Raw genomic sequence first — 27,414 nt, 5'->3', positions numbered from 1 at the left:
GCTGAAATAATTGGATTATTATTTAGAAAACTAGTTTAACATTGAATTTAACTTGAAAATACGATTTTTAAAAATAGAACGGAAACATAAGTGCATAGGCACCAAATTTTTAAATCAAATTTATTTAAAAATTACTTGTGCAATTTAATATGAGTGCATTTTTTTCAGATATTTTATTCAAAATGTTGCGAAAATCTACAATTTCAACTCGTAGTAAAAATGCAATGAAATTTTCCGGTCTACCTACACCATTAAATAAAACGGACTCTCCAATTTACCCATAAATTATTCAATATAGTTACTATATAATAAAATTATAAATACTTATCCTCACCTTTCAAATTTTGCTATTTCCAAATTAATAACAAAGGAAGTCATGGATATTTGGAAAGCAGTTAATCCATGTTTACCTCTTTTAAATGAAATGATTAATTTAAAAAAAAGGTGACTATACTATCTTTCAAGAAGGCCAAACAAATGAATAGAAAATCTCTCCCGGCTTCCCAAAAGAAATTCTGGCTAGAAAAACTGGATTCACTATTTGATATTTTGTCTTGTTCTTGTAATCGGCAAGTTTTAAGTTGTGACGACCCTCGTGTAAAATGCAATAAAGAAAATTTCCAGATTGAGCACATTATTTGCACCTGTCCTCTTCAACAAAAGGTAAGTTATTTTCTATTTTTTTCCAATGTCTTTGTGAGATAACCTTATATCCAAACCAAGTTCCATATTTTAATGCAAACTAATTTGATATTAATCTGTTTAGATGAATTTTAATATAAGTAAAATCTAATTTTGTCAGGTTCCAGTTGAGGACCGTAAATACCTAAAGGATCAGAGTAGCAAAATCGGGTCGAAAGGTACTTTTCAGCTTAGGCCAGTTGATAAAAGTGTTATAAAAAAATAAAAAGGAACGAGAGGGGTTAATAAAAAATGTACATTCATCACCAACATCTTCAATAACAAAACTCTGGGTTAATAAATTTTATTGTAAATATGTATGCCATTTGCTGGTTTGAAATTAAAAAAATAATAAATTCCACAATCAACAATTGCACATTTTTAATATGATTCAGAGGATTAAAGAGCAGCCTCATGAAATCCAGCAGATCGCATTAAAAACATACAAGGTAATGCATTTTGTTTACTCCCTGAAAACCTTCTATATTCACTGGTCAAATCTGAGGAAGTTGAAAAGAAGAAGCTTTAAAAAGAATTTTGCCTATTAGGTAAGTAAACATTTATTCAATGACTTATTTATTCCAATTCCTACAAACATTTTTAAGATTTTATCTAATTTCACCATAATTATTAAAGCAGTACACATTGAAATTTTTTAAACGATAATTTAACGTTATTCCCGTTAATAATTTTACTTAGATTATTTCCAGTAGGGAAATTTTTATCAATAATTTGAAAAAATTCTTTTGGTAAGTTATTATTTATATGTGCACTGTAAGGAGGATTGAACCAAATGCAATTTCTCCGTCTATTTTTCTTTTTCATATTATTATTGTTGCTAATTTGGGACTTACTAATATTGTCCATCACCATATTTTTATTATCATAAATGTACTAATTTTTATAATTGGATTTGCCCATAGCCATATTATATGAAATGACAGTTTACGTTTTGATATTTTCCCAATCTCAGATGCTTTATTTACATTGTTAATATATCTAATTTCACCTTTGTATCCAGATCTCGCAAGTGCTCCGTTATAATATTCTTTCTTATTATTAAATATATCCTCATTTTGAGATAGTTTAGGTATAATTGCTTTTTTCATTGATATAGGGTGAGTTGATTTATAATCAATATAGTATAAAGTTTGATAAGGTTTATGATAATGTTCATACGTTTTGTTAATAAGATTTAGGGTGACATCTTGGGAATTGACTACTTTATGATTTTTATCTATAGTTATCTTTAATTCAATGTCCTTAAAGAATATATCCTTTGACTAATCTTTTCTAGATTACGACTTCCAGAGTTAATGAAAAATAGTGCATCACCTCTATACAAACCTCCCTTTATATTTGGTTACTTTTTTCCCAACTCCTTCAGTTCAGAATATATAGGCCAACCAAATCAGTTACTTGTGTAGAGTCTGGGGAACCCATCGTTACATCAAAGTTCTCTATTTTTCTTTGTCCAGTACTTATTATTATGCTTTTTATTAAATTAATTTAAAGGTGAAGAGGTTATGATTTAAAAGAGTTTTCAAATTATTCTAATCTTAACATAACGTAAGGATACTTTTTGAAATGTATGATAGTAAAGATTTATTAGTATATGTATTGACGTGTATGATTGAAATAGGCTTGAATTATGTTTTGTTTTCATTTTGGATGGATTGTTTTGGTAACGTAATTTGGCTATTATAAAATATCGGTCTTTTCGCAGATTAAATTAGATTTGTATATATAAACAGCTAGGATAGTTTATAATATGATTGACATTATTTTCAAAATATGTATACATAATTAGAATTATGGAATTTACTAATTATTAAATAGAATATTTTGCTATGAAGATACCATAAATTAATTTGATACTACGAATAGTTGACTTTCTTTTTTTGTAGCTGTTTAAGTTTCATACATATATACATATATGGTGGTTTATAATTTCATTGATATAGTTTGGTTGATATTATTACCATAAGTATGTATTCTTAACTTAGTAATAATAAATATAATAATTATTAAATGTAAAATTTAGGTAGTTGATTCATAGATTGAGATTGTTAGTACGTATAGTGGGTTTTCCTTCTTTTTTTTTGTAAATTAGGTTTAGTTTCGTATAAGGGCATGTATACTCATTTGCAGTTTATAATACATATTTTGGTAATATTATTCTCGTAAGTTAAGTATACATAACTGAGAATTAATAAATTTAGTGATTATTAAATAGAATGTTTTGTCAGAAGTGTCATAATTTAATTAAATGGTTAGTATGAAGAGTGGGATTCAATGACTGATTAAAATCCAAGATGACATAATGGAAAAATATAAAGGTAACTGCAGCTTCTCTTCCAAATTTTCAGATTCTCACCATGTTGTATCACATTTTAATTCCTTTTGGTGGATTGATTGCTGCTATTTCTTCTGATGAGTTAAGGGCATAATAGATTCACTAATTGATATAATTAAGTGATTGATTTTGCGCTACGAAACAGACACTGTCAAGAACTGTAATGATCAATTGATGTAAAAGAATAAAATAGAAAATTGTCAACATCATGTATTTTGGAAAATAAATTGTTGTCATTTATTATATATATATATATATATATATATATATATATATATATAGTAAAAAAAATATATATATATATACACACACACAGTAAAACTCCTCTCATTTGGACTTCTTCTAAACCTGGACTTTCTCAACACTTGAACTGTCTCGTCATTGAAATTGTATGAGCATATTTGATGCGGAGTTGCAGTAAAACTGTTTACATGGTTTAGTCTGATATTGCGCAGAAATGTTAATATTGGTACTATGTAATTAATGTAGATTAGCTATTGATAATTAATTTACACTAACTGTAAATTTTTTTTTTCAGATTGCTATATTTAAAGCAAGCACATTAACAAAAGCATGGGGTAAATTATGCCCAGCGCCAAAGGCTTCTGAACTGAAGGAATCAGAGAATACATCTGGGCTAGAAAAAATTCTTGAAATCAAACGGTTACCGACCAACCATGCTGTTCACTTAATGCAAATGATGTTGAAATATTGGTGCAACAAGATGAGGAAACTACTGATCAATATCCTGAAGGCAGTAATGGTGATGAAAATAGCGACAGCTCCCATTCTCTTGACCCTAATGTAAATAACCAAGAACACTCTGATGAAGCAATATCATGGGATGATGCAGAAAAGTCTATGGAGACGGTTATAAAATTTCTAGAAAAAAGTCCTTGCTTTAGTGACAACTATATTTTGCAAGCAATGTCACTCCAAAGAGATATAATCATAAAGAAGCTACAGAACCAAGAAATTGTAGATTTTCATGATCGCTTATGGAATACAATGGCAGCGCCTAAGAGCTCAATCGATGGAAATAGAAATTGCAATCAGACTCATTCAATGAATAAATAAAAAAACTGTATTTTACATAAATGTATGATTTCTGTAGATGATAACTTAGGTAATAAATACCTAACAAGCAAGAGTAGATTTAATTTATTTTCAATGTTTTTATTCCTGGTAATAATATTTAACAATTCTTACGTGCAATATATCGTAAACTCAAATTAATATATACTTGAAGTATCTATCATATAGCAATGAATTTCATTTACTATTTCTTAATTCTTAGAAAATTAAAGTTAACTGCAGCACATTTTTTATCACGAAACTTGAACAGCATCCTCTAATTTGAACGAAGCGGATGTTCAAATTAAAGGAGTTATGCTGTATATTAAAATACTTTGTTGTATTATTGAGTTAAATAGCACTAACTCATTTTGATGCTTATATATAAGTAATAAAAGAAAAAACTATTACAACATTTATTCATTTAGATAAAACATGTTTAATACAAAATCAGATGGGAATTGTAACATGATCGCTAGACTACATGACAGAAACTTTATAATTATGAAGAAAATTAGTCGGGGAAGGGGGGGAGGCGTGGTGGCAGACTTCATGTGACATTTTTCAATGAAAATACAACAAACAACTTACCAAACATTCATTTTTCTTGAATGAATTTGTAAAATACGAGCTCTAGCTTCTTCATTTGGATGTGGAAATTCAATTTTACGATCAAGACGTCCAGATCTCAGCAAAGCAGGATCAAGAATATCCACTCTGTTTGTCGCAGCAATGACCTGAGAGTCACAAAGAAAAAAAAGCTTTGTCATTTTAATATTTACTGAATCTGCTGGCATCAAATTGCATCAAAATTGATTAATACTGAAAATCATTAAAAAATAAAAAAATAGATCTGCAATCAATTCAACTCAAATATGATTAAAATTTCAATTCAATTCCATTTTCTTTTACATAAATAAAAGTAAAGAAAACCTATTTTCAAATAAAGTTGAAGGTATTTTTGTAGAAGGCAGGTACATTGCAACTTGGGTGTAAGGGACTACTTTGGGATTGTGTCTAACAGGGGACTGTGGGGAGTTGAACAGTGAGGTGTCTTGACCTCACGTGTAAACTTCTGCAGGCTAGTACAGTCAGAGAAGCTGTAAACATGGAAGAAATTGTAAAGTTTAGTAGTATGAGGAAAGAAATGATTAAAATAGAAGACTTTCTGAAATCTTGGAACCTCAACATAATAGGATAAGCAGTTAAAAATCGTTTTGTTTTTTTAATTTAAGTCCCCCCCCCTTTCTAAGTGTTTTTTCTATTGAAAGAAAAAAATTAAGGAGCAAATAAGGAATAAGCAAAAGACCAAATACAAGTATAACAAGACTAAACAGAGAAAGTTATAACAATGGAAATAGAAGTAATGAACATGATAATAATGACAGATGTCTGTTGTGAAAAATGGGTTACGAAAATATAGGGTAGTGAACATAGCAAGAAGTGAATCGGGGACTATGAGAAAGAATTATACTACGTAATATTCTAAGAGAAATTTAAAAGAAAACAATAAAACTACAAAAAATATTAAAACTTTAAATATATGTATGCTAGTGTTATCATGTACTTGTTAACACATATGCGGTGAGACTCTAGCATTATGTACACTCTTACATATTGTTAACCACTGCAGAGAAACCATGCTCTTTTCAAAGATGAAAATATACAAGCTTTTATATGGAGACAGTTGATTTTTACTTCCTATTTCATTGGATCCCTATTCATGACTAGAAATACAGGCCATGAAACATGAATATTTCTACCAAAGTACGTGTGAAGAAAGGAAAAAAGTATGAGTGTTGTGAAATATTCTGGGAAATGCTGGGAAGATGATGTAGTACACAATTTATGTTTTAATCTGTTTTTGTTTTCTATTAACAATACCATATTCTGTAGTGCTTTAACAATTTATTTCTCTATATATTTAGAAATTTTAGTCTTTCTTTTATTTCTATTCCATTTTAAACATAGTTGGGAAAAATAAATATGTAATAGACAAATCCTCACTCATTTTGAAGAGTTTTTTTTTTATACTTTGGAATTAAATAGTGTTTATCATCATTAATATTACTACCAGTAAAAGTAGCATTAAAAGCTGATAACATCTTTTTGTTGAATATCAGCAAAATCATCTAATGTGCTAAAACAAGCCATATTTTTTTTTATGAGCCAATTTGTAAAACAATTATATGGAAAGAGAATAAAACCTGCATTCTGATGATGTTAATTCTGTATGATTTTATACATTTAATATTTTTATATTCAATGTTAAAAAGGAAAAAAAAATACTCAATACTGACAAACCAGAAAGTGAAACTACTTTGCTTTTATATTTTTGTACTTTTAAATTCTTTTAACTTTTAAGCAACTGATGGTATTTGCATAATTCAAAAGGTCTTGAGCTTCTTTTACACAGCTTTAAAACATCCAAGTTTATAAAAAAATTAGTTAAAAAAAAAGAAAAAAAAAAAAAGAAATCAACTTGCAATGGTATTAAAAGAAATAATTTAAAAACTTAATACTGATTTATGCATTCTACATTGCATACAATTATTTCCTGAAAAAAATAAAATAGAAATAAAAAATAACAATTACGTCAGATTTCACAAGTTAACAGTCATACTGATTATGGCATTTATAAATGTCAAAGATGTCACAATACCCTATCTTTAAACAGTTAATCAATATCAATGACATTGACTAAAATCGACAGTGATATGTAATTTAAATATTTGACTGGGTTAAACATGATTAGTTGGGTTTTTATCTTTCAAGGAATCAATTTCTATAATCTTGAAAATAATAACTCCTAGGACAAAGAATAAGTCAATTCAACATAAAATATATAGTGAGGAGAAAATATCAAAGGAAAACACAGCATTTATCTCCCCTTACCCATACATGCAGGTAAACAAGTGTTGGTTTGTTTTGTTTTTTTTAATTACAATTCAAATTACTTGTAAAGATTATGTAGCTGCATTAGGTAAGAAGGCAAAAATGCAATTTAATTCTTGTAGACATTTTGGAATGAGGATGATGATTGGCTAAATGAAAAACTAAAAAGTAGATTAATGATATGTGGGTGCCGATAGGGGTGGGGGGGGGTAGTAAAATATCCAAAATGAATTCTCTATAGACCATATGATCCATACTTCTGAATAAAGTTGAAATAATGAACACCAAGTACTAAGTTGTAATTGATTTCTCCCTAGATTGAGAGGGAGGGGGGTAGGTAATGCATATTTATACAGCTACCTTCGTAAAAGCCTATTAGATAAAGGATGTTCATTAAAAGCTTAGTTCCCTCATCCCACACACATCCAGTTTAAAAGTTTATCCTTAGTTACTTAGCAACCACACTACAATTTAACTATATTTTGGCGAGTCATCATCAGTTCTTTAGGTTATAGTTAGTTATAGCTATTTATCAAAATTTCTGTTTACCCTGAGATAACTATATAATTAATAACTCCAGCAGATTAACAAATGTTCATAGCTTAATCTGTTTTTGCTGACATTTTGAAAAATGTGTCAGGTTATGGTGCCAAAAAGCCAGGGAAATGAATCAAACTTTTGGGTGTGTTTGCAGTAGCAATCTCCTTTCACCCACAACAGTGATGGCATGCGCTTGTAATATCAGAAATAGCAGTAGTAATTCTTTTCACCAACACAAGACGTGAATAACATCTGTCAAAACGTGTGCAAACAATATGGCATCCAAAACAAAATTAACCTTCAAACAAAAAATGTCTTTTATTTTACCATTTTGAACTCCTAAGAGCACCTAAATTTGCATAATCATCAACACTTATTCAAGTCATTCTAGGTTCACGTGCCACCGTTTTCTCATGCTAATCATGTCTGTTTATTTCTGTCTCTCCACACCATTACTGCACATTGCAAAGTTTTTAAATATTAATATGAAGAAAAAAAAGAATTACATAAAAAATGAATAATTATTATAAACATTCACATTTATTCGTTTTAGGATAATTAAACTTATTTTTTTTTATACTTGAAAAATAATACAAAATAGACAAAATTAAATCTTACTTTCATTTATAGAAATAGCGATAAAAAGTTAAACATAAAAGCATATACCGAAATGGAAAAATTAACTTCTGGATTATAATTATTACTGCATGTAACGTTGTTTGGAAATTTTCACATTTTCCTTTTGTTTAACTATGATGTTAGTTTTTATCACTATTTTATTTTTTAATAGAATTTGAGATTTAAGTTTAATTATTAATAATTAATGACTAAATAGTACCATAATAAAATCAAATTCCTATAAACCTAGAATTAATTTTGTTATGGTGATGTTTTAATCTTTATAAAATTACAAGCAAGCTGCCCCTGCATTGCCCGGTTGTAAAATACACTTAAATATATTTTAATTTATGCAGATTACATATTTATCATTATAGGGACAATTCTCTTGTGATTATTATATATATATATATATATATATATATATATATATAGTAATGAAAGTAAAACTGATTATATATATGACTTGATGCTATCAGCTATAATCAAAACCAAAACATACAACTTTCCATCCTCATTCCTTGGCCTCTGAGCCACACTCATACACATATTTCTCCCAAACCTCTGGCCTTGATGGAGAGGAGACTAAAACTTGTTGCTATGGTTTCAAATCATCTGAAATAACAGCAAGAGGAGCAAAATTTCTCATATGTTATTATCTCCCCTCTTTAGGAAATAGGGTAGGATTATGAATATCTTCGGTATCAAATAATCTTTATACACTGAAATTTACTTTATGTATGAAAACCAAAGAGGGGAAATATAACATCTGAGAAATATTTGGAATCATAGAAAGTTATAATTATGTTTCATTCGAAACAATAAACACTGTTTTCCATCCAAACAAAATACACAAACCATTTGTAACGAACAACATTTCTGACATATTAAACCAGAATAAATGCTTCCTATACATTTGAGAGATTTTATAAAATATGCAGAAAATAGATTCAGTTATTAGCATCGATCATTAAATAGCTGTGATATGTCCATTCAATCTATGCATATTTTTTAGCAATGACAAACTAAATAAAGTCATTTTTTTATACAATAAAAAAAAAAAGAAAAAAAATACAAATTCCAGAAAACTTTTAGGAGCATATTCAGAATTGTCACAATCACACGCATAATTTTTCACTTAAAACTGGACTGTATCCTTAAAATATTAAGCTATATTAAAGAAAAGTTTAAATAATAAACTTAAGCATCACAGACAAATACAGAGAAAAATTATCTCTTTCAATGATGGGAGACGGCAAGAAAACTGATGATGAGACTACAGACCTTAATCTGTGACGTCGGCATAAATCCATCCATTTGATTTAAAAGTTCCAACATGGTTCTTTGCACTTCACGATCACCAGCTTTTTCACTATCAAATCTTTTTGTACCTAAAAGCAAATATTAATTGCAAATTTAGTGAAAAACAAGGAAAGAAAAAATTAAAACTATAGAACAACTTTAAAAGAAATATATAATTTAGTGCTGGCCCGAAAAAAAATCTGTATTATGTACAAAACCTGTGACAGAAAGAAACTACACCAAAAAATCATAGTTTTATTTTTAAATAAGAAAATCACATTTTGTGGCCAAATGAATACCAACGATATTGCGATACCATCTTGAAAACGGTAGGAAGAAACAATAACTCCAAATAATTCAAACTTCCAATAATTTAGAAAACCCTTTTTTACATGGAAAAAAACTAAAATCCACATAAAAATGATTTTCTTTATAAGAATAAAACTACTTGATCAATTTACGTAATTTTTGGTGTTTGATGTTTTCTTTTTGTTACAGGTATGTACAAAATTTTCTTTGTTTTTTTCATTGGGGGGGGGGGAGTTCTGGACAAGAGCCAATAATTTTAACAGATAATAATATTAGTTAAAGTTCATTTCTTTTCTCTCACATTTACTAGTTTTTTTTCTTTCTTTTAAGGTTTTAACAGTGATTGCCCACTTGCCCTCACCTCCCAACCAGCTAAGAGATGTGAATATGAAGAAGTCTTTTCCAAACATTTCATCTCTAACATTTGTTTAAATTTAACCTAGACTGCCAGCACCCAAAATGAGAATAATTTGAGATTAATTTGTTTGCCCAAAAGTAAGCAACCATGAAAATTACTTGTAAAAGCTATCAGAGCTGCTAGAAAGGACTTGTCCTGCCTTGATAGAGTTCAAAATAGACTTTGTAGCCTCGTAGGAGATGTCCTTTTCTCTTCCCTGCAACCTCTATCTCACAGAAGAGATGTTGCGAGTTTGTCTCTGATGTATCGTTATTTTCATGGAAAGTGTTCGACTGAGCTTCAGTCTATGGTCCCCCCTCGCCAAACTTTCACAAGAAACACTCATCTAGCTGTAAACACTATCAATAATTCCCCCCACTCTTTATCTGTGCCTAAACCTAAACGTAGATTCCATGAACAAAGCTTCTTTCTTAGAACTGCACACCTGTGGAATTGTCTTCCGTTTTCCTGCTTTCCGGCTGACTACAATATGGTTGTGTTCAAGTCTAACGTAAATAAGTTCTTGATGAGTCATTCCATATAAGTTATCAAATTTACCACATTTGCATTACTAATGATTACTATATTGTCCAATTTCTACTGTACACTTTAACCCTTATCCTTGAGCGGCCTCTTGGCCTTGATAATGTGGTGATGCCTATGTAAAAAAAAAAAAACTTGTATAATTTAGTTGCTTCCCTTAATTTTATTTCTGAAAATGAAAACCATCATTTTGGCTCTTCGTGCAAATATTTTCTATGTTAACATTATTTCATCCAACCATTCATAAAATTCTCAGTTTAAAATGTTTCTTTTGTTTCTTTAATACACATTAGCAATTGAATTTAAAAAAAACGTTTCTATAGTCTTTTTAGAGAAAAGTCATCTTTGTTATTTTATTTAGATAAATTCTGAGGATTTGTAACAAAAACAAAATTGATATTTTGAATCTTAACCATGAAAATACTTTTTTATAAAAAATTATCTTTCATTGTTAATTTCAGGTTTTTGTTTTTCCAAAGAATGGAATTCCATGTGAACCTATTAGATCAATAATAAAAAAATAAAAATCAATACTATTGCAAGATATTTAGGTTATCATTAAATGCATTTTTTTTCAAAGGATTCCAAGAGAATCATTCACATGAAAGAATATTTGTTCATCCAATCCTGCCTACATAAGAGTAAACAATTGAATTCGTATGCACATCTTGAGATGAACATTTTAGATCTAATTTCACCTTAAAATGTACTTAAAACTCATTTTCATTGTCTCGCAGACTTTTAAAATTATCATATATAGATAATTTTAAAAGTCTACAAGACAATAAAAATGAGTTTTAAGTACATATAGAGTATGAGAAATTAGATTTTGAGAAAAATTCAAATTTGAAAAATTCTAATTTTATTTATGAATTTTTTTTAAAGAAAAAAAAAAAAAATATAGAATTTTGCAATAGAGGCAATATGTTCTTTTTCTTGAGTGGGGGGGGATTATCAATTAGATGTTATCACAATTATCAAAGTTTTTGATTTGGTTGTTCCTATCACATGCTAATAAAATGAATACTTTTATAACAAGTGGAATGGATGATATTGCTGAAATACCCAAGACGTGATAGTGACTTTCAAAAATACAAAAACTGTCAGAATCTTTTATTACTATTATTAGAAAAACATAATTGCATCAAAATAGATCTAGAGATTTTATTTGAGTTAAATAAAAAATATAAACAGGATAATCATGATTTTTATTATGTTTCTCAATTTTTTAGATGACGATTGATAATTCATATTATTTGGATTATTTGAAGTACCAATCTCATCTTGACTTATTTGCACAAGATTTTAGCCAATGTAACCTCCAATCTTCTTCAAGTGTATTTTGTTGAACTCAGGAACCTGCTGAACTTGGGAATCTTTACAGAATTTCTAACAGAACCCTTTATTTAATCCACGGGGGTAGCATGCTCTCATTCCATCAGCCATGACTAGGTAGAAATTCTAAGTAATTCACAATTGTATTTTAGTGTCGTCCACGCTTAAGATTGTTCGCAAGGACCAATGGCACATTAAAGTACTTGGTAAAATTCAGTTATAAGCTACATTCTTGTGGAGATTAAAAGTTCAATTCTCAGTGTAGGAGATACTAAATACAATTCTGAATTACTTAGGACTTCTACCAAATTATGGATCACAGGACGAGAGCATGTTACCCCCGTGAATTAAAGAATTCCTATCAAAATTCCATGCAGATTCAACAAGATACATCTGAAGATTGAAGGTTACATCGACCAAAACGTAGTGTGAATAACACTTAAGATGAGAACAGTAGTCCAAAAACTCTAAATCACAATTAAAAAAAAAAAAAAAAAAATCAAATCTTTAAAAGATATATTAACAAATGATCAACAATTTTAAAGCAAATTTCAATAAGTTAAAAAGTGCTTTTCAAATTTAACAAACTTTTCAATTTCAACATACTTGTAATATCAGTTAACGGAAGGATTGAACAAGAATATTTACATTTAAAAATCCAATAAAATAATCAAATTGATAAGCACAGAATATTTTAATTTTTAATGATTTTCAAATCATTAAAAATTAAAAATCTTATTTACATTATCATTATTTGTTTTAGGAAAATTATTTTAACTGTTCAAAGAATAAAAAAAATAGTGTTCATTTAGAAGTTAAGAATGAATGTTTGCTCGTGATTAAATTGTCTTTTAAAGAAAAAATAAGATAAAAATTAATAAAAATAGAAATTTCAAATAGTTCAATTTTGGCTAACAAATGTTAAAAAAAAAAAAAAAAAAAATTGTGTAAAAAAAATATTTTATGCTTTTGCTTAGTGGTAGTGTACTGATGTGATCACATTAAATAATGCTAAATATGACGAGTCAAATTTATTGGAAATTTAATTATTTTTACGCGTTTGTCAGTAAAGTCAGTTTTGGGCATTTACTAATACTCCAGTCTGGTTTGGTTGTTTTGTTTTACAGCATATCAACCTTTTTTTTTTGGGGGGGGGGGTTATTTAATGCAGAATCAAGTCATTTTGGACCAAGGTTTTATGCTCCAAGTTCTTTATATTTTCAAATATTTATTCATGAGGTTTGGTTTGGTTGTTTTATAGAGGAAAATTGTTGCTTTTGTTTTTAGACTTTACAGAATATGAATGAGTTTTGCAAAGGAAAGGAAAAAAGCAATTAGATCAATGTTTGATTCATTTTAGGTCTTCAGACAACCTGGTCTGGTAACACCAATTCACTTCTATTATCAACTTTAAAATAAAATCAAGTTCAAGTTTCAAAACAGTACAAGATATCAAACTTAATCCTCTCCATAGAATCAAAACAAATAATTTTCAAAATATTTTATTCTGATAAACATGATCTACACTTTAAATGGAAAGCACTGCAAAAAAAATATTGTGAGCAAAAAAATTGTGGCATCTATTCCAAAATATTTTTAATATTATTCATTCAATTTAATTTTAAATATCAAAACTTTCATAATCAGCTTCCTTTTAAAAGAATTTAGTGCTTTTATATTGAACGAATGAATCGAAAACCTGAATTTCAAGTAAAACAAATGATACCTACATAATTATTATGGTACAAATAGTAACGTATCCAAAAATTATGAAAAACGATAGGGTAGAAAAATAATTATTAATGAAAAACGAAATTTGTGAAATGAAGCAAAATCACTTATTACGCTTACTAAAAGAGAGAGAAGTTGTCAGGGGGAGATAAGTTCTGTTGTTATCATGCGACAAACATTCAAAATGTCAAATAAATTTTATTCCCATAAAAAGCTTTATCGGAAACTTTTTCATTAATAATTATTTTTCTATCACTTTCCATAATTTTTGGATGTGTTACTATTTGCAACTTGACAATTACGTGGGTACCATTTGTTTTACTTGAAATTCAAGATTTTGATTTTTTTAATTTTGTTCATTCAATATAGAAGCATCAAAAATTTAATTAAAAAAAGCAAAAAATTTGAACAGAATTTAAAATTGCATTAAATACAAGTTAAATTTAATAAATGAAAGTTTTATATTTTAATTGAAATTTACCATCTGCTTTCATACACAAATTAGTTTTCATTAGAAAATTAAAAAAAAAAAAAAAAATTTTCAAACTGCACACTCACCAATGGCATCCAATTCATCAATGAAAATAATGGCTGGTGCTTTCTCTTTGGCAAGAGCAAAGGCATCTCTCACCAGTTTGGCACCATCACCAATAAACATCTGGACAAGCTGAGGACCAGCAAGTTTAAGAAAAGTGGATTTAGTCTGAGCAGCACAAGCACGTGCTAACAAGGTTTTACCCGTACCTGGTGGGCCATATAACAAAACACCTGCAGAAAACAACAAAATTACAATGTAAACACAGACAAGTATCTGCACCACTAACAGTTTCATAATAGTTATGTTTCAACACAAAAAATTAATTAATAGGTAAAAATATTTCAGTTAAGATACAATGCAGTTTTTAATATGGATTGGTTGGTTGTTTCTGTTTTACGGCATATCAACCCTTTTCAGGTTATTTAATGCCGAATCCAAAGATTCGGAAGAAAAAATTTTTAATAGATTATATTTGTTGTTTTTAAGTCGGTTTCTATTTAACCCATAGTTAAGACCCTAATAGGTACTACCACTCCAGGTCAGAGTGGACCTGGGAGCAATGGTAATAAAAGGGTGGCTCTACACTCCCCAAAGCCTGCAAGCTGGGGCCTCACCACTGGATATAATTTAAGGTCATATCCAGGACCTTTTAATATGGAAGAAAATCAAACTTTACAAAAAGGGGCAATCTTGATTTGGGCAAAAACAAAAATTGCCTCAGTCTAAAAGAATTTCTCCTTTATCAATAAAGAATAGAAAAAATGAAGCGTAATATCAGAACAGATGCTGCATTTGCTCTTATAGAAAAGGGGTGCAAAGAGCCATTAATCACATAATGGTATCCTTCCTTAACTACTACATGAGGTCAGCATGCAGTGTTCTGTTGTAAATACTGAAAAATTTAATTAAAGAAGAAACAGTCAGATTTTGACTAAAGCTAATATCATTATACAGCCTTATATCACAGGTGCATTTTTGAGAAGTTTTATTACGGCACAAGCAGAAGGGCCCGGTGTATAAAATCAACAATAGGTTCTTTGATAAGACACAACTATGATACTTGACTTATACATTTTAAACTTAAAGTCAAGCCATTTTATATAAAAGACGTTTTATAAAATGAACAGCAGGTTCTCTACAGTGCAATGTAGACTACAATATATTGTAAACTAAATCACTGCAGAGAGGTATGTGAAGCTTCCTTCCGATGTACCGCAGTTGTTCCCTAACTAGAGCAAGCAATCGATTAGATTGAAAAATAGGCAATTTCACCGATTTTGACCACAATAAAAATATGGGAGTGTGACACATTCATTGATCCTCGTTCAATGGTGAGCAATGTCAGGTCTCCCTGCTAGTATATTGGTGTGAGATCAATTCAAGAAGTATATAATTAGAACAGATGGAGTGCTTCATTTAATTAATTTTACAGTGGTGATAACTTATTTACTGACAAGATCAATGGGAGTATAATTTTTATCAAATTATGAAAATAAATCTCTTAACATTAATGATTTATATTTTATGAAAACTTTAAACATCATCAATTCTCATGTGCAATAGATTTTAAACAATAAAATCTTGAAAGAAATGTAAACTATGACCAAAGATGTAGAGATAACGACTACTCTAGATTAATAAATGCATCAAGTCATTTGGTTAGTGTCCAGAATTTCTAACAGAACCAGATTAAAAAAAGAAAAAGAAAAATCTGCATAATGTACATACCCATGATGAAAAAAATATATATATTCCAAAAAAACATGTAAATTAATCAAGTAATTTTTATAAAGGAAATATTTTTTAAGTGATTAATGAAATTTTTTCTAGACATTACAACATAAATTAAGTTTGAATTACTATTGAGTTATCTCATTTGTTTTGAGATTTTTATTTATATTTATGGCAGGTGAGACAGTCACTCCTCCAATACTTACAAAAACTACTTGATTAATTAACATTTGGAATTTGATATTTTCATTTCATCACAAGTACGTACATCATAAAGATTTTTCTTTATTTTCATTTTTAATATAAGGGAAATTCTGGACAAACAAGTCATTTTTTAAGTCGTTATTTACAGAATAATGATGAATGCAAAAAAAAAAAAAAAAAAATGGAGTCTTCACCTTTTGGTGGTTGAATTCCAAGAGCTTCAAATCTTTCTTTGTGTGTAATAGGCAAAACTACAGCTTCAATAAGCTGGAAAAAAAAAAAAAAAATGAAATTCATTAAAAACAAATAAAACAAGCCACGCATGCGTGGTCCCCCTCTGGTGCTGCATGTGAGATGACGCCACAAAAAAAATAGTGAAGAACCGATGAATGTGAGAAGTGTGAAAGGCCAACATTGCCTTCACATTTTCGCCAAATTTCAGAAAAATATAATTGATGGGGCAAAAGTTGTAGGGTAAAAGTTATGGGGTAAAATATCATTTTTTGCAATTTTAGGACATTTGTGACCCCTTTTGAGCTGCTGGGAATGCCAAATCCCAATGAAAATGGACAAATGGTGCAGTTTCATACCTTAAGACATGTATATTTGAATTCAGCACCATGGAAAACCACTATATAGACATACATATCAAGTTTTTGAGTAATATGAAAAAAGAGTTCCAAAAGGGCATGTTTTTCTTAGTCCTTAAAGTCCCAGAGTGATGTGAACCAAAATTTTGCCAGGGTCAACCATACTGAATTTATATTAAGAACAATGGCCTCCACATTTTGACCAAGTTTCAGGAAAATCTAATAGATGGATCAAACACCATGGGGCAAAAAGTATTATTTTTGACTATTTTGAGGCATTTTTGGATGCCGTATCCCAGTATAAATGGATAGCGGTGCAGTTCACGCCTTAACACATGTATATTTGAGTTGGCCACTGTGAAAAACCACTATATAGTCAGACATATCAAGTTTTTTTGTTGAGAAATATGAAAAAAGAGCCACAAAAAGCTTTTAGCACTGAAGGTCCCCGGAGACATAAACCAGAATTTTGCCACACCCATACTGGATTTATATTAAGAATAATGGGCTCTACATTTTGGCTAAGTTTCAGAAAAATCTAATGGATGGATCAAAAGTTATTGGGTAAAACGTGTCATTTTCGGCCATTTTGGGGTTTTTTTTTTTTTTTTTTACTTTTTTTGAGCCCCTGGAAATGGGAATTTTTGTAAAAAAAATTTTTTACAGTGCACATCTATTTAATGAAATACAATTTGTGGTAAAATTTCAGGAAAAACTAATGGACAGTTATCTGGCAATCGTCTGGACTAACGGATGCACAGAAGCACGGACGCCAATAAAAAACTTAGGTCCCTCTCCGATAAATCAGGGGACAATTACACGTTTAATGAAAAACTTTCAGGCTCGAGTTCCATTCCTAAAGGACAATTAATCAACATTTTACCGACTTATAAAAAAAAAAATTACGATTTAACCTCGACATGTAACAATAAAAATGTTTTTCTTTTTTTTTTCAAACTGAAGCCTCTCAAAGATAAGAGGATACATTTAAAGAATGGATAACTGTATGAATTATGGCATGGGCTCAGAAGCATAGGATCAGCTAGATCCACGTACATTCAGCAAATTGCATATGATGCCAACTGTGATCCTGAAGATCTGAGGCAACTGATTGAAAACAGGGAGATTTGGAGAGTCACATTGGTCTGAGCAAGCAGTCTGACCAGATATATAAATTATGTGGGATCCCAATTTTCTGTTGAATATTTCAAAAGTTTCTACAAGTGTGTATATACTTGTACTTTATTTTAGTACCAGCTGTTTAGATGTCCACAAGATCATTTAATCGGTTTTGCATTCTTATTATTTTGATTTGATGGCATCATTATCAGAATAAATAATGTCTATCCATTTTTTTTTTTTATAAATTTTACACATTTTGAGGGTTTGCATTTATTTGGTCAACCATTGGGAGCTCATTTTAAGGATCGTATAGTTCAATTTGTTCATTGACAAGTAAAACTCATTTTTTTAAATCACCCAACTGACTGTTAAATAACTTTTGACTTTACCCATGCTGCAATCTTGAGATTTTTTCCAGTCATCAATTTTGTTAACTACAACATCTAATAGCTAAAATAATTAAAAAAATTTTCCAAAGTGTCTTTATTTCCTATTCTAGCGATTAACATTGTGGCAAGATTAGAGGAGATAGTTGAGGTTTCAGTTAACTTTGTTTCATTAAATCTCCATACATAGGTAAGATGACATAACAAAGCAAAACTTATCTGAATTTACAGAGTAGTTTACAATTTTAAAATTGGGGTGCCTCAAAAAATGTATCATTATCTTTGCTATTTAATATAGAATTATTATAGGATCCCCCCCCACACACACACACATTAATCAAGCCAAAAACTGAATTTTTTTTTTCTCACTTTTATGTCATTCTTTTAAAAACAAACATTATTTATGAAATTTAACAACCAATCAGAAGAAAAACTACATCTTCGTTATTGTTTTCATTCTTTGCCCCCTTACACTGAATTGGCTTGAGATATCAACTTATTTTAAGTAAAAAAAAAAAAGTTAACATTAATGCACCAAATTTTAAGGATTTAAAATTTTATAACTAATTGAGATATTTACATAATTTATAGGATTTTATTTAAGCAAATACTATATATTTCACAACATTTTTTTAATTAAAAACAATCGTCAGAGTTCATGCCTTGAGCATGAATTATGATTTTGAAGTAAATTTTTAAAATTATATCAAGCATGATTAAATAATATTACGAAATACTAGAATTAGTTGAAAATGTCATTTAAAATTATTTTACTTGGGCTAAGCAAAAACTTTAAAAAAATGAAGTTATTCTCTATAATACATACCTCTTCAATTTGCTTATCAAGGCCACCAATATCACCATATTGCTCAGTAGGTCTTTCATCAACTTCCATAGCTTTCACCCTGGAGTCATACCTAATAAAATATAAACACAAGTTTTGTAATTATTTTTCATAGTACAAAAAATGAAACACATGTAATCTATAGATATAAAAGGCAAAAGTGGCGCGCGCGTTTTTGTATGTACGTGAAAAGCTTTTTTTCGGGGGGGGGGGGGGTCTCTTGACCACGTTACTATTTTTTTTATAAAACATTCCTTATACTCCCTAGATCATGATATCCATGATTTGCAAACGGACATCATCTCTACATTTATTTCAATCGACTTATATAAAATTCCCTCTATTCCATCCTTTCACATGTTTGTTCGTCTTTTTCGTATAAAAGCGAAACTAAATCAGAGCAAAGTAGGCCGTCTGGTTTTCCGGCTGGGACCTCCATAAAGGCTTTGATTAATGTTGGGGAAATCTTTCATATCAAACAATTGCTATTCATTTGGAAAGCTCCCCCTTTTTTTTTGGGGGAGGGGGGGCAAAATACAGCAGAAACTGGCCTGCAGCCAACCTTCATTTCTACACCTGCGTGAACTCATTTCTAGAAGTCAACTTTTTAATTGTTAAATTTGAATGCTTTTCACTTCCTCTTATGTCTTAGCATAGCGGTAATATCTCAGCTTTTCTTTCACTTTTTTCTTTTCCACCTTCACATCATGGGTTTGAGCCTGCCTGCCTGCCTTCCTACAAACACCCCCCCCCCCAAAAAAAAAAATAAAAAAAACACCCGAGCATCATCCGGCACCCTCACTAGTGTAATATGAAACCAAACAGGTTTAGACAGGAAAAGGGATAAAATAAATAAAAATTCAAGACACTCAATTTCTTTGATTCATTGTAATTTAATCAAAACTATACCAATAAAAATAAAATGTTTTAATTATATATATTTATATAATAAAGTAAAGTCAGTAGGATTCTAAAAATTTGTGTTTTTGATTTACTTATATTAAATGTTTGTTTCTATCAACTATTATTTTAATTCAGTATCAATAACTTTCATTTTTTGTTTATTATTGTTTTTAAATAGAATTTTGAATGTTAAATCAAATTAAAATGGTATTGTATGCATTATAATTTGAAAAAAATATTTAAATATTTTCCAATATCAAATTCACATTTTTTTTTATCATACAATTAAAATGAATGCTCCTTTTCAAAGACATTTTAAAAAGTGCATTAAGCAGTTTATCCATTTATTTTTCGCTTTGTCTACATATGAGTGCTCATTACGAAAAACTAAATTAAAAAACAGGCATAGTCAAGACACAAAGAAAACCAAAAATGAAAGTAAAAAATTCCCAGACAAAACGAGGTTGGTACAATAGCTCTACTACTGTATAAAAGAAACTTAGTCTGTGTGTGAGTTTGTTCCTTATTGACTCCTAAACGGCTGAGCCAATTGTTATAAAATTTCACATGAAGGTACTTTATGTGCCTGGCAGTGTTCTTACATTACTTTTGTATCGGAATGCCTTTGAAAGAAGGAACAGGCGATTTTGAGCAAAGTTAACACCTTACACATGTGCATTTGAGGAGTTTAATTACCACACAAACTGAAAGACCTGATATAAAAATCAACAGTAACTTCTTTGGTATGTTAAGGGCATATTCAAAATGGAGGTTTCTGTTTAAAGTACAATTACACCAAAATACATGACTTTCATTTAAACTTCAATTCAAGCCATTATCACCACACAAGCAGTATGTCCAAGCATATAAAATCAACAGTAGATTCTCTGATATGACAGGAGCGTGTTTGAAATGTATGTTTCTTTTTAGAGCAAAATTAAATAATGATATTTGACTTTTGTATTTTAAACTTTAATTCAAGATATATATAAAAAATATAAACAATATAAAAAATAACTTCATAAAATCAACATTAGGTTCTCTATAGTGCAATGTAGACTACAATGTACTGTGGACTGTCTGTCACTGTGGGGAGGAATGTGAAGCTTCTTGCTGGTGAACTACGATGGGTCCCCAACTAGAGTAGGAAATCAATCAATTGGATAGAAAAATGGGCAATTTCAGATTTCAATGACTATAAAAATATCAAAGTGTGAAATATTCATTAATCATCAATAAATACTGAGCAACTGTTAGTATTGAAATATAATTGAGTTGTAGTTCTTGTTTGTTGACAAACTAATCTTGGAATTTTGAAGATAGACACACATACACAACCATATACAAGGTGTCCTTAAATTAACCATCTGTTTTAAAATATAAATTTGCATGAAAATAGAGGTTTAATTTTGAGGGATCATGTATATTCCTATTAGTGTTGGGACGATTAATCGGAATTGGAAGATTTGGGGATATCGTAATCGGAGAAATTGATGCCTATATTCCTATGCCAAAACGATTCTTGGAATCGTCTTTATTTTTTATTTGATTTGATTTTGTTTAAAGTAAAATCTTCCATTGCTGGTAATAATGGTAAAATAATATTTATTGATTTTAAAATACCAGTAAAACTAAAATCAATAGATCATCCTTCACAAGTGTCTTTTGACGTTTAGGAAAATATCTGCATATTTAACATGTGTTTTTATGAAAATCAGGGGGAATAACAATCATAATTAAATAATTAGAGATTTATAAAGAATCGGAATCAGTAATTTAGTACGGAATCAGGAAAAATATTGGAATCGTCCCATCACTAATTCCTATACTATATAACCCAAGCTATTTAGATAAATATATTTCATTTTGAATACAGCATTAATGTGACATCTACTTGACATCTATAAAAAGGAAATACTTTTTTATTCTAATTTTTTTTAGATGAGAATTGATGGTTATAATCATCTAACATACTTCCTAACTTCCCGTGTGTCTACTACCGGAAGCCGTGACAAGGCAAATCAGTCCCTTCACTTTTATTGTTCTTCAGTATTTCTATCGTGAAGCAATTTATTGAAATAAAATATAAGAACTTAAAGCATAAAAGCTTTTATCAAAATGATTGAACGCGAAAATGGTTGATGTGCTGTAAAACAAAACCACCAAACCAAACCAAACACCATGAATAAATATTTTAAGACATAAAAATCTCGATGCATAAAATATTTTAACAAAAATGTCTGTATTTGAGATTAAATAACCTGAAAGGCGTTTATACGTCTTAAAAGGAACAACTAAACCAAACACTATTGTAACAGAGTGCATATACACTTATAACAAGAGCTGTATGCAAATAACCGAGCTGTGTGCGAGGTGACTTCACAGCGAAGAAGAAAAGAAAAAGGTTATAAAAAAGAAAAACGTGGACGCATGATTAGAGGAAGACAGATAGTTTAAGTTACACATGTGGTCCGAAAGCAACAGGAAAAAAAAGTGTGTCCTAAACATGACTGGACAAAGACAGAGTACCATGTGTTAGATATAAGAGTCTTGTTAAGCAGATTCGAGTACAAGAAGTCTTTTGAACAAGAGACGAGCCGTTGTTCTAGAAAGTACTTGTAAATATATCAAAATTGTTTCACTGACGAAAAGAGACAAATTCTTTTGTTTTTTGCGACTGTCCGCGTACAACGTGTTGGTTCCAAGTGTTAACATGTACCGACTATGTTACACCATGAATAAATGTTTCAAGATAAAAAGAACCTGAAGTATAAAAACTTTTGGTTATAGTTAATTAACATCCTTCCTAACTTCCCGTGTGTCTGCTACCGGAAGCCGTGACAAGGCAAATCAGTTCCTTCACTTTTATTGTTCTTCAGTATTTCTATCATGAAGAGATTTATTTTATTTTTTTATTTTTTTTTTTTTACATGGGTCACCACTTATCAAGGCCCAGAAGCCACTCAGGGATAAGGGTTATTGCAAGTACATTACGTTAGTGTGGAGATTTGATGAAGTGTTTACTTAAGGTGGCGGTTCATTAGGAATTTGCTAATGTTGGACTTGAAAACATCCAAGTTGTAGTCAGGTGGGAAGCAGGCAGACAGAACAGAGTTCCACAGGCGTGCAGTTCTAAGAAAGAAGCGTTGTTCATGGAATCCACGTTTTGATTTAGGCACAGATAAAGAGTGGGGGAAATTTTTCACAGTGGATTCAGCTAGACGGGTGTTTTTCATAAAAGATTGGCGAAGGGGGGACCAGAGATTGGAGTTCAGACGAGCACCTGCCATGAGAATAACGATAAAACAAGGATAGGCTCGCAACGTCTCTTCTGTGGGAGAGAGGTTGCAGGGTAGAGAAAAAGGCATCCCCCACTAAGCCACAAAGTCTATTTTGTACTCTGTCAAGGCAGGATAGGCTGTTTTTAGCAGCTCCTGCCCAGATATGGCAGCAGTATTCCATCCTTGGACATACTTGGCTTTTATATAGATAGAGAATTGCATCAGTAGTGAGATATCTTCTGGAGCGGTAAAAGGATCCCACCATCTTTCCAGCGACCTTGGCAACAGACTTGATGTACGTGTTCCATTTCAGATCAGGAGTAAAGGACAAACCCAGAAGCTTGTCAAAACACGAGGCTTCTCCTAGACGAGAGCCATCCATTTCAATTGATGCCAGATGGGGATCAGAATGTTGATGATGTAAAGATAGGAGTTTGGTTTTAGATGCATTAAAGGTAACCAGCCACGACTTCCCCCACTGAACCACGCGCTCGAGATCAGAGGAGAGAGAATCAGAGAGAACTTTGTCATTTACAGCCTTTGATGTGTTGCCGTAGATACTCGTGTCATCAGCATAGATGTCAACGAATGATTTAAGTATGTGTTTAGGGAGGTCATTGAAGTAGATCAGGAAGAGAGTTGGGCACAGGATTGACCCTTGAGGGACTCCAGCATTAATACTGCAGGCCTCTGATTTTTGTCCATCGACCACTACTCTTATGAGCCTATCGGAGAGAAATGATTTAATGATTGAGAAAACATTTCTAGTTATACCATAGCTGGAAATTTTGTGAAGTAGGCCCTTATGCCATACCTTGTCAATGGCCTTTCATATGTCAAGAGCAATTGCCCAAGAAAGGAAGCCTTTGTCAAGAGATTCACTAATACTGTGAGATATAACCGTTAGCACATCTGCGGTAGATCTTGCAGAACGGAAACCATATGTGTCACTAAGAAGATTGTTTCTGCTGAGGTGGTTTACTATTTCTCTATTTAATATGGATTCCAGCAACTTATAACACACAGGAGGCTTATTGGTCTGTACTGAGAGGGAGATGACTTATCACCTGTATTCTTAAATACAGGACATACTGATGAGGTTTTCCAGGGTGTTGGAAAGCACTTCTCCTTAAGGCAACGTTTAAACAGTTTCGTAAGTATATGAGCAAGTTCTGGTTGAAGCTTTTTTAACACTAAAATTGGGATGCCGTCAGGGCCAGTTGCTTTACTGGAATCAAGGTTCTTGATTAGCTTGGCGATCTCATGCACAGATATTTGTATGTTACCTAGCGTGTTCTGTGTTATAGGAGGAAATATGGGGAGTTGATGGCCTTCGTCGCATAGGGTAGAATTAGCTGCAAAGTTCTTGGCAAATAGTTTAGCCTAGTCTGATGCCGACGAGATGACCTCTGGTCCATCGATAATGGTTGGGATAGAACGCACACTTCTGTTCAGGATCCTATTTGTTATTTGCCAAAACTGCTGAGAACCAATCCGCTGATCAGCTACTTTGGATTTAACAGACTGGGCATATAGCTCTCTTGCATTTTTTATTACTCTTTTACAGTGGTTGCTGGCAGACCTGAAAGCAGCTTTAGTCTCAGTGCATCTATTACGTTGGTAGTTATGGAAAAAGTGATTTCTGTGCGCGATAGCAGCAGCACATACTGGGGAGAACCATGGCTGGCTTTTAGGTTTTTGTTGAAATTTTTTAGATGGCATGAATTGGTCTATACTACAATTAACCATTCAGTCAGATCTGATACTATAGAGGACACATCCTTTTTAACATGGAATGCAGGGGTAAATCAGATATGAATGTACGGAAGCTGTCCCAGTCAGCCATAGAGTATCGGTATACAGTACGGTGGAGGAGTACGTCTGGGGACTTATTATATTTCATTTTTATCTTAACTGATATGACGGAGTGGTCGGAGGATCCTAGAGGAGAATGAATGGAACATGAACATAGCTCAGGGGAAGTTGAGAGAAAAAGGTCTATGAGGCTTGCATATTGACGAGTAGTATCGGGCACACGGGTGGGTTATTAAAATAAAATAAAAGAAAAGGATAACGTTTGTTCGCTGTTTTGCTTTGCTTTGGTTTTTCCAATTTTTTTTTAAATCGTGTTTTTTTTTTATAATATTAAAACAGGGTCACCCTCTCCTACATACACACCTCCAAACACCCGGGCAATGCCGGGTACCCCCGCTAGTATATATATATAAAAGGCAACATGTGTGTGTGTGTGTTTGTATGTCTAGCAAAACCTTTCGACACAGGCAACGGATTTTCACCAGATAGGTATCATTTTTAAGCGCCACCCTTCAGACAACAAATATCGAAAAATTGGCTAAAAACATTAATTCCTTCACCCTCAACGGGACACTTTTCTACAGGGAGGGGGGTAGCAAAAAATCGTTCCTTCATGACAAGATAGCCAAATACGCATGCACAAAAAAAACGGTCTTTCTTGAATTAGTTTAAAGTTTATAAAAACAGACCCAATTTTGCCGACGCGCTTTTAGCTTAGTGGTTAAAGGACCGGTGTCATTATCTTAAGGTTGCAAATATTACGGTGATGTAATATTTATTTCTTTTTTTTGATTTTTAAAGTTTTGATACTGAAAGAGGGTTATTTTGGGGAGGGGGGAGGTCCATCACGTTCACTGTTTTTGTTTTATTTTCCAATTGTTTTAAAGTTTTAACATTGTTTCTTTTTATATAATATTTTAACAGGGTTATTACTTCGCTTATTCTTTATGTTCCAGTTTGTTTTGATCTACCCCCCTCCCCAAACACACACACTTCTAAACACCCGGGCAACGCCGGTTACCCCCGCTAGTATACAATAAAATTTTACAAAATTATGCATATAAAAATGACACAATTAGTTCTTATTTGCACTTTTAATAAAATTAAGAAATAAGTTTTTATTTTATTTGAAATTTTATAAGAAATGTTTACAAAATTATGAAAATACATTTTTTTATTTATAAAATTTTATTTGGATTTATATAATGTTTATGAAAGTATAAAAATAAAATCATTGAAATCAAAATAAGAAAATTTCAAACATCACAAAAAAAGGTACTTGTACAGTTTAATCAAGACATTAAAAAAGTGAAAATATCGAAAAAAAAAAAAAAAGGTTATATTATACGTATTTATTATGGAACAAAGTTTTCCAAGAAAAAATTTCACCAAATCTCAAGTAGTTTTTTTTTTTCAGCGAAAAAACAATTTATGATACCGAGCAAAAGGTTCGATTTTTAGAAAGAAAAGCTAATATTAAAGGATGGGGAGGGAGTGTCGGCGCTTTAAATTGAGTTATCTCCGCATAGCGTGTTAAAAAAATTCAAAGATGGCCAACTTCAATTTCATAAAAATATATTTTTCTACTGTAAAAATCTACTCATCAAATTAAGTGAAATTTTTTTTCGGAGATCTTCAGTCCAAAACGGATACGTACAATATGACCTATTTTTGATATTGTCATTTTTTTAATGTCTTGATTAAACTGTACAAGTGCCAAAAAAAAATGTATCCAATACATAATATTCCCAAAATAGGTTTTAAAAATTTTATGCGTTTTCAATAATTCTTTAATGAAATAAAACTAATTTCAATAATTCTTAATTAAAATAAAACTAATTTCAATAATTCTTAATTAAAATAAAACTAATTTCAATAATTCTAAATTAAAATAAAACTAATTTCAATAATTCTAAATTAAAATAAAACTGATTTCAATAATTCTAAATTAAAATAAAACTAATTTCAATAATTCTTAATTAAAAATAAGACCGGAAAACTTTTAATAATTATTAAATAAAAAAGAACAATCAGAAAAAACGTAATAAAAAAGTACATACACAGAGGAGATATAGGTCGGAGAGAAAAAAAGCGAAGGAACTGATTTGCCTGGTCACTGATTCTCGTAGCAGCCATGTTGGAAATCAGGAAGTATGTTAGCTGATTATAGCCGAATTGATAATTGTATTACTGTCCCCATCTTGAGTGTTATTTACACA

At 30.7% G+C, this 27,414-nt stretch overlaps 1 protein-coding gene across 1 annotated transcript in view; it reads right to left on the bottom strand.

Annotated features, from left to right (window-relative positions):
* The window catches only part of LOC145276748 (26S proteasome regulatory subunit 6A-B), a 63,476-nt gene that overhangs the window by 6,316 nt on the left and 29,746 nt on the right, over positions 1-27,414 (bottom strand). The window contains exons 7-11 of the mRNA XM_080127984.1: positions 19,179-19,269; positions 16,449-16,521; positions 14,340-14,549; positions 9,449-9,555; positions 4,703-4,848 (exon numbers count right to left, since the gene is read on the bottom strand). Of these exons, the coding sequence (XP_079984110.1) occupies positions 4,703-4,848; positions 9,449-9,555; positions 14,340-14,549; positions 16,449-16,521; positions 19,179-19,269 (627 nt within the window). The remainder of the gene's footprint in view (positions 1-4,702; positions 4,849-9,448; positions 9,556-14,339; positions 14,550-16,448; positions 16,522-19,178; positions 19,270-27,414) is intronic.

Source organism: Euprymna scolopes, chromosome 5 (assembly GCF_053919585.1).
Source record: "Euprymna scolopes isolate OS-2025 chromosome 5, ASM5391958v1, whole genome shotgun sequence".
Classification (NCBI taxonomy): Eukaryota; Metazoa; Mollusca; class Cephalopoda; order Sepiida; family Sepiolidae; genus Euprymna; species Euprymna scolopes.
The sequence above is the reverse complement of the archived record's forward strand: the minus strand, read 5'-3'. Positions and strand labels throughout refer to the sequence as shown.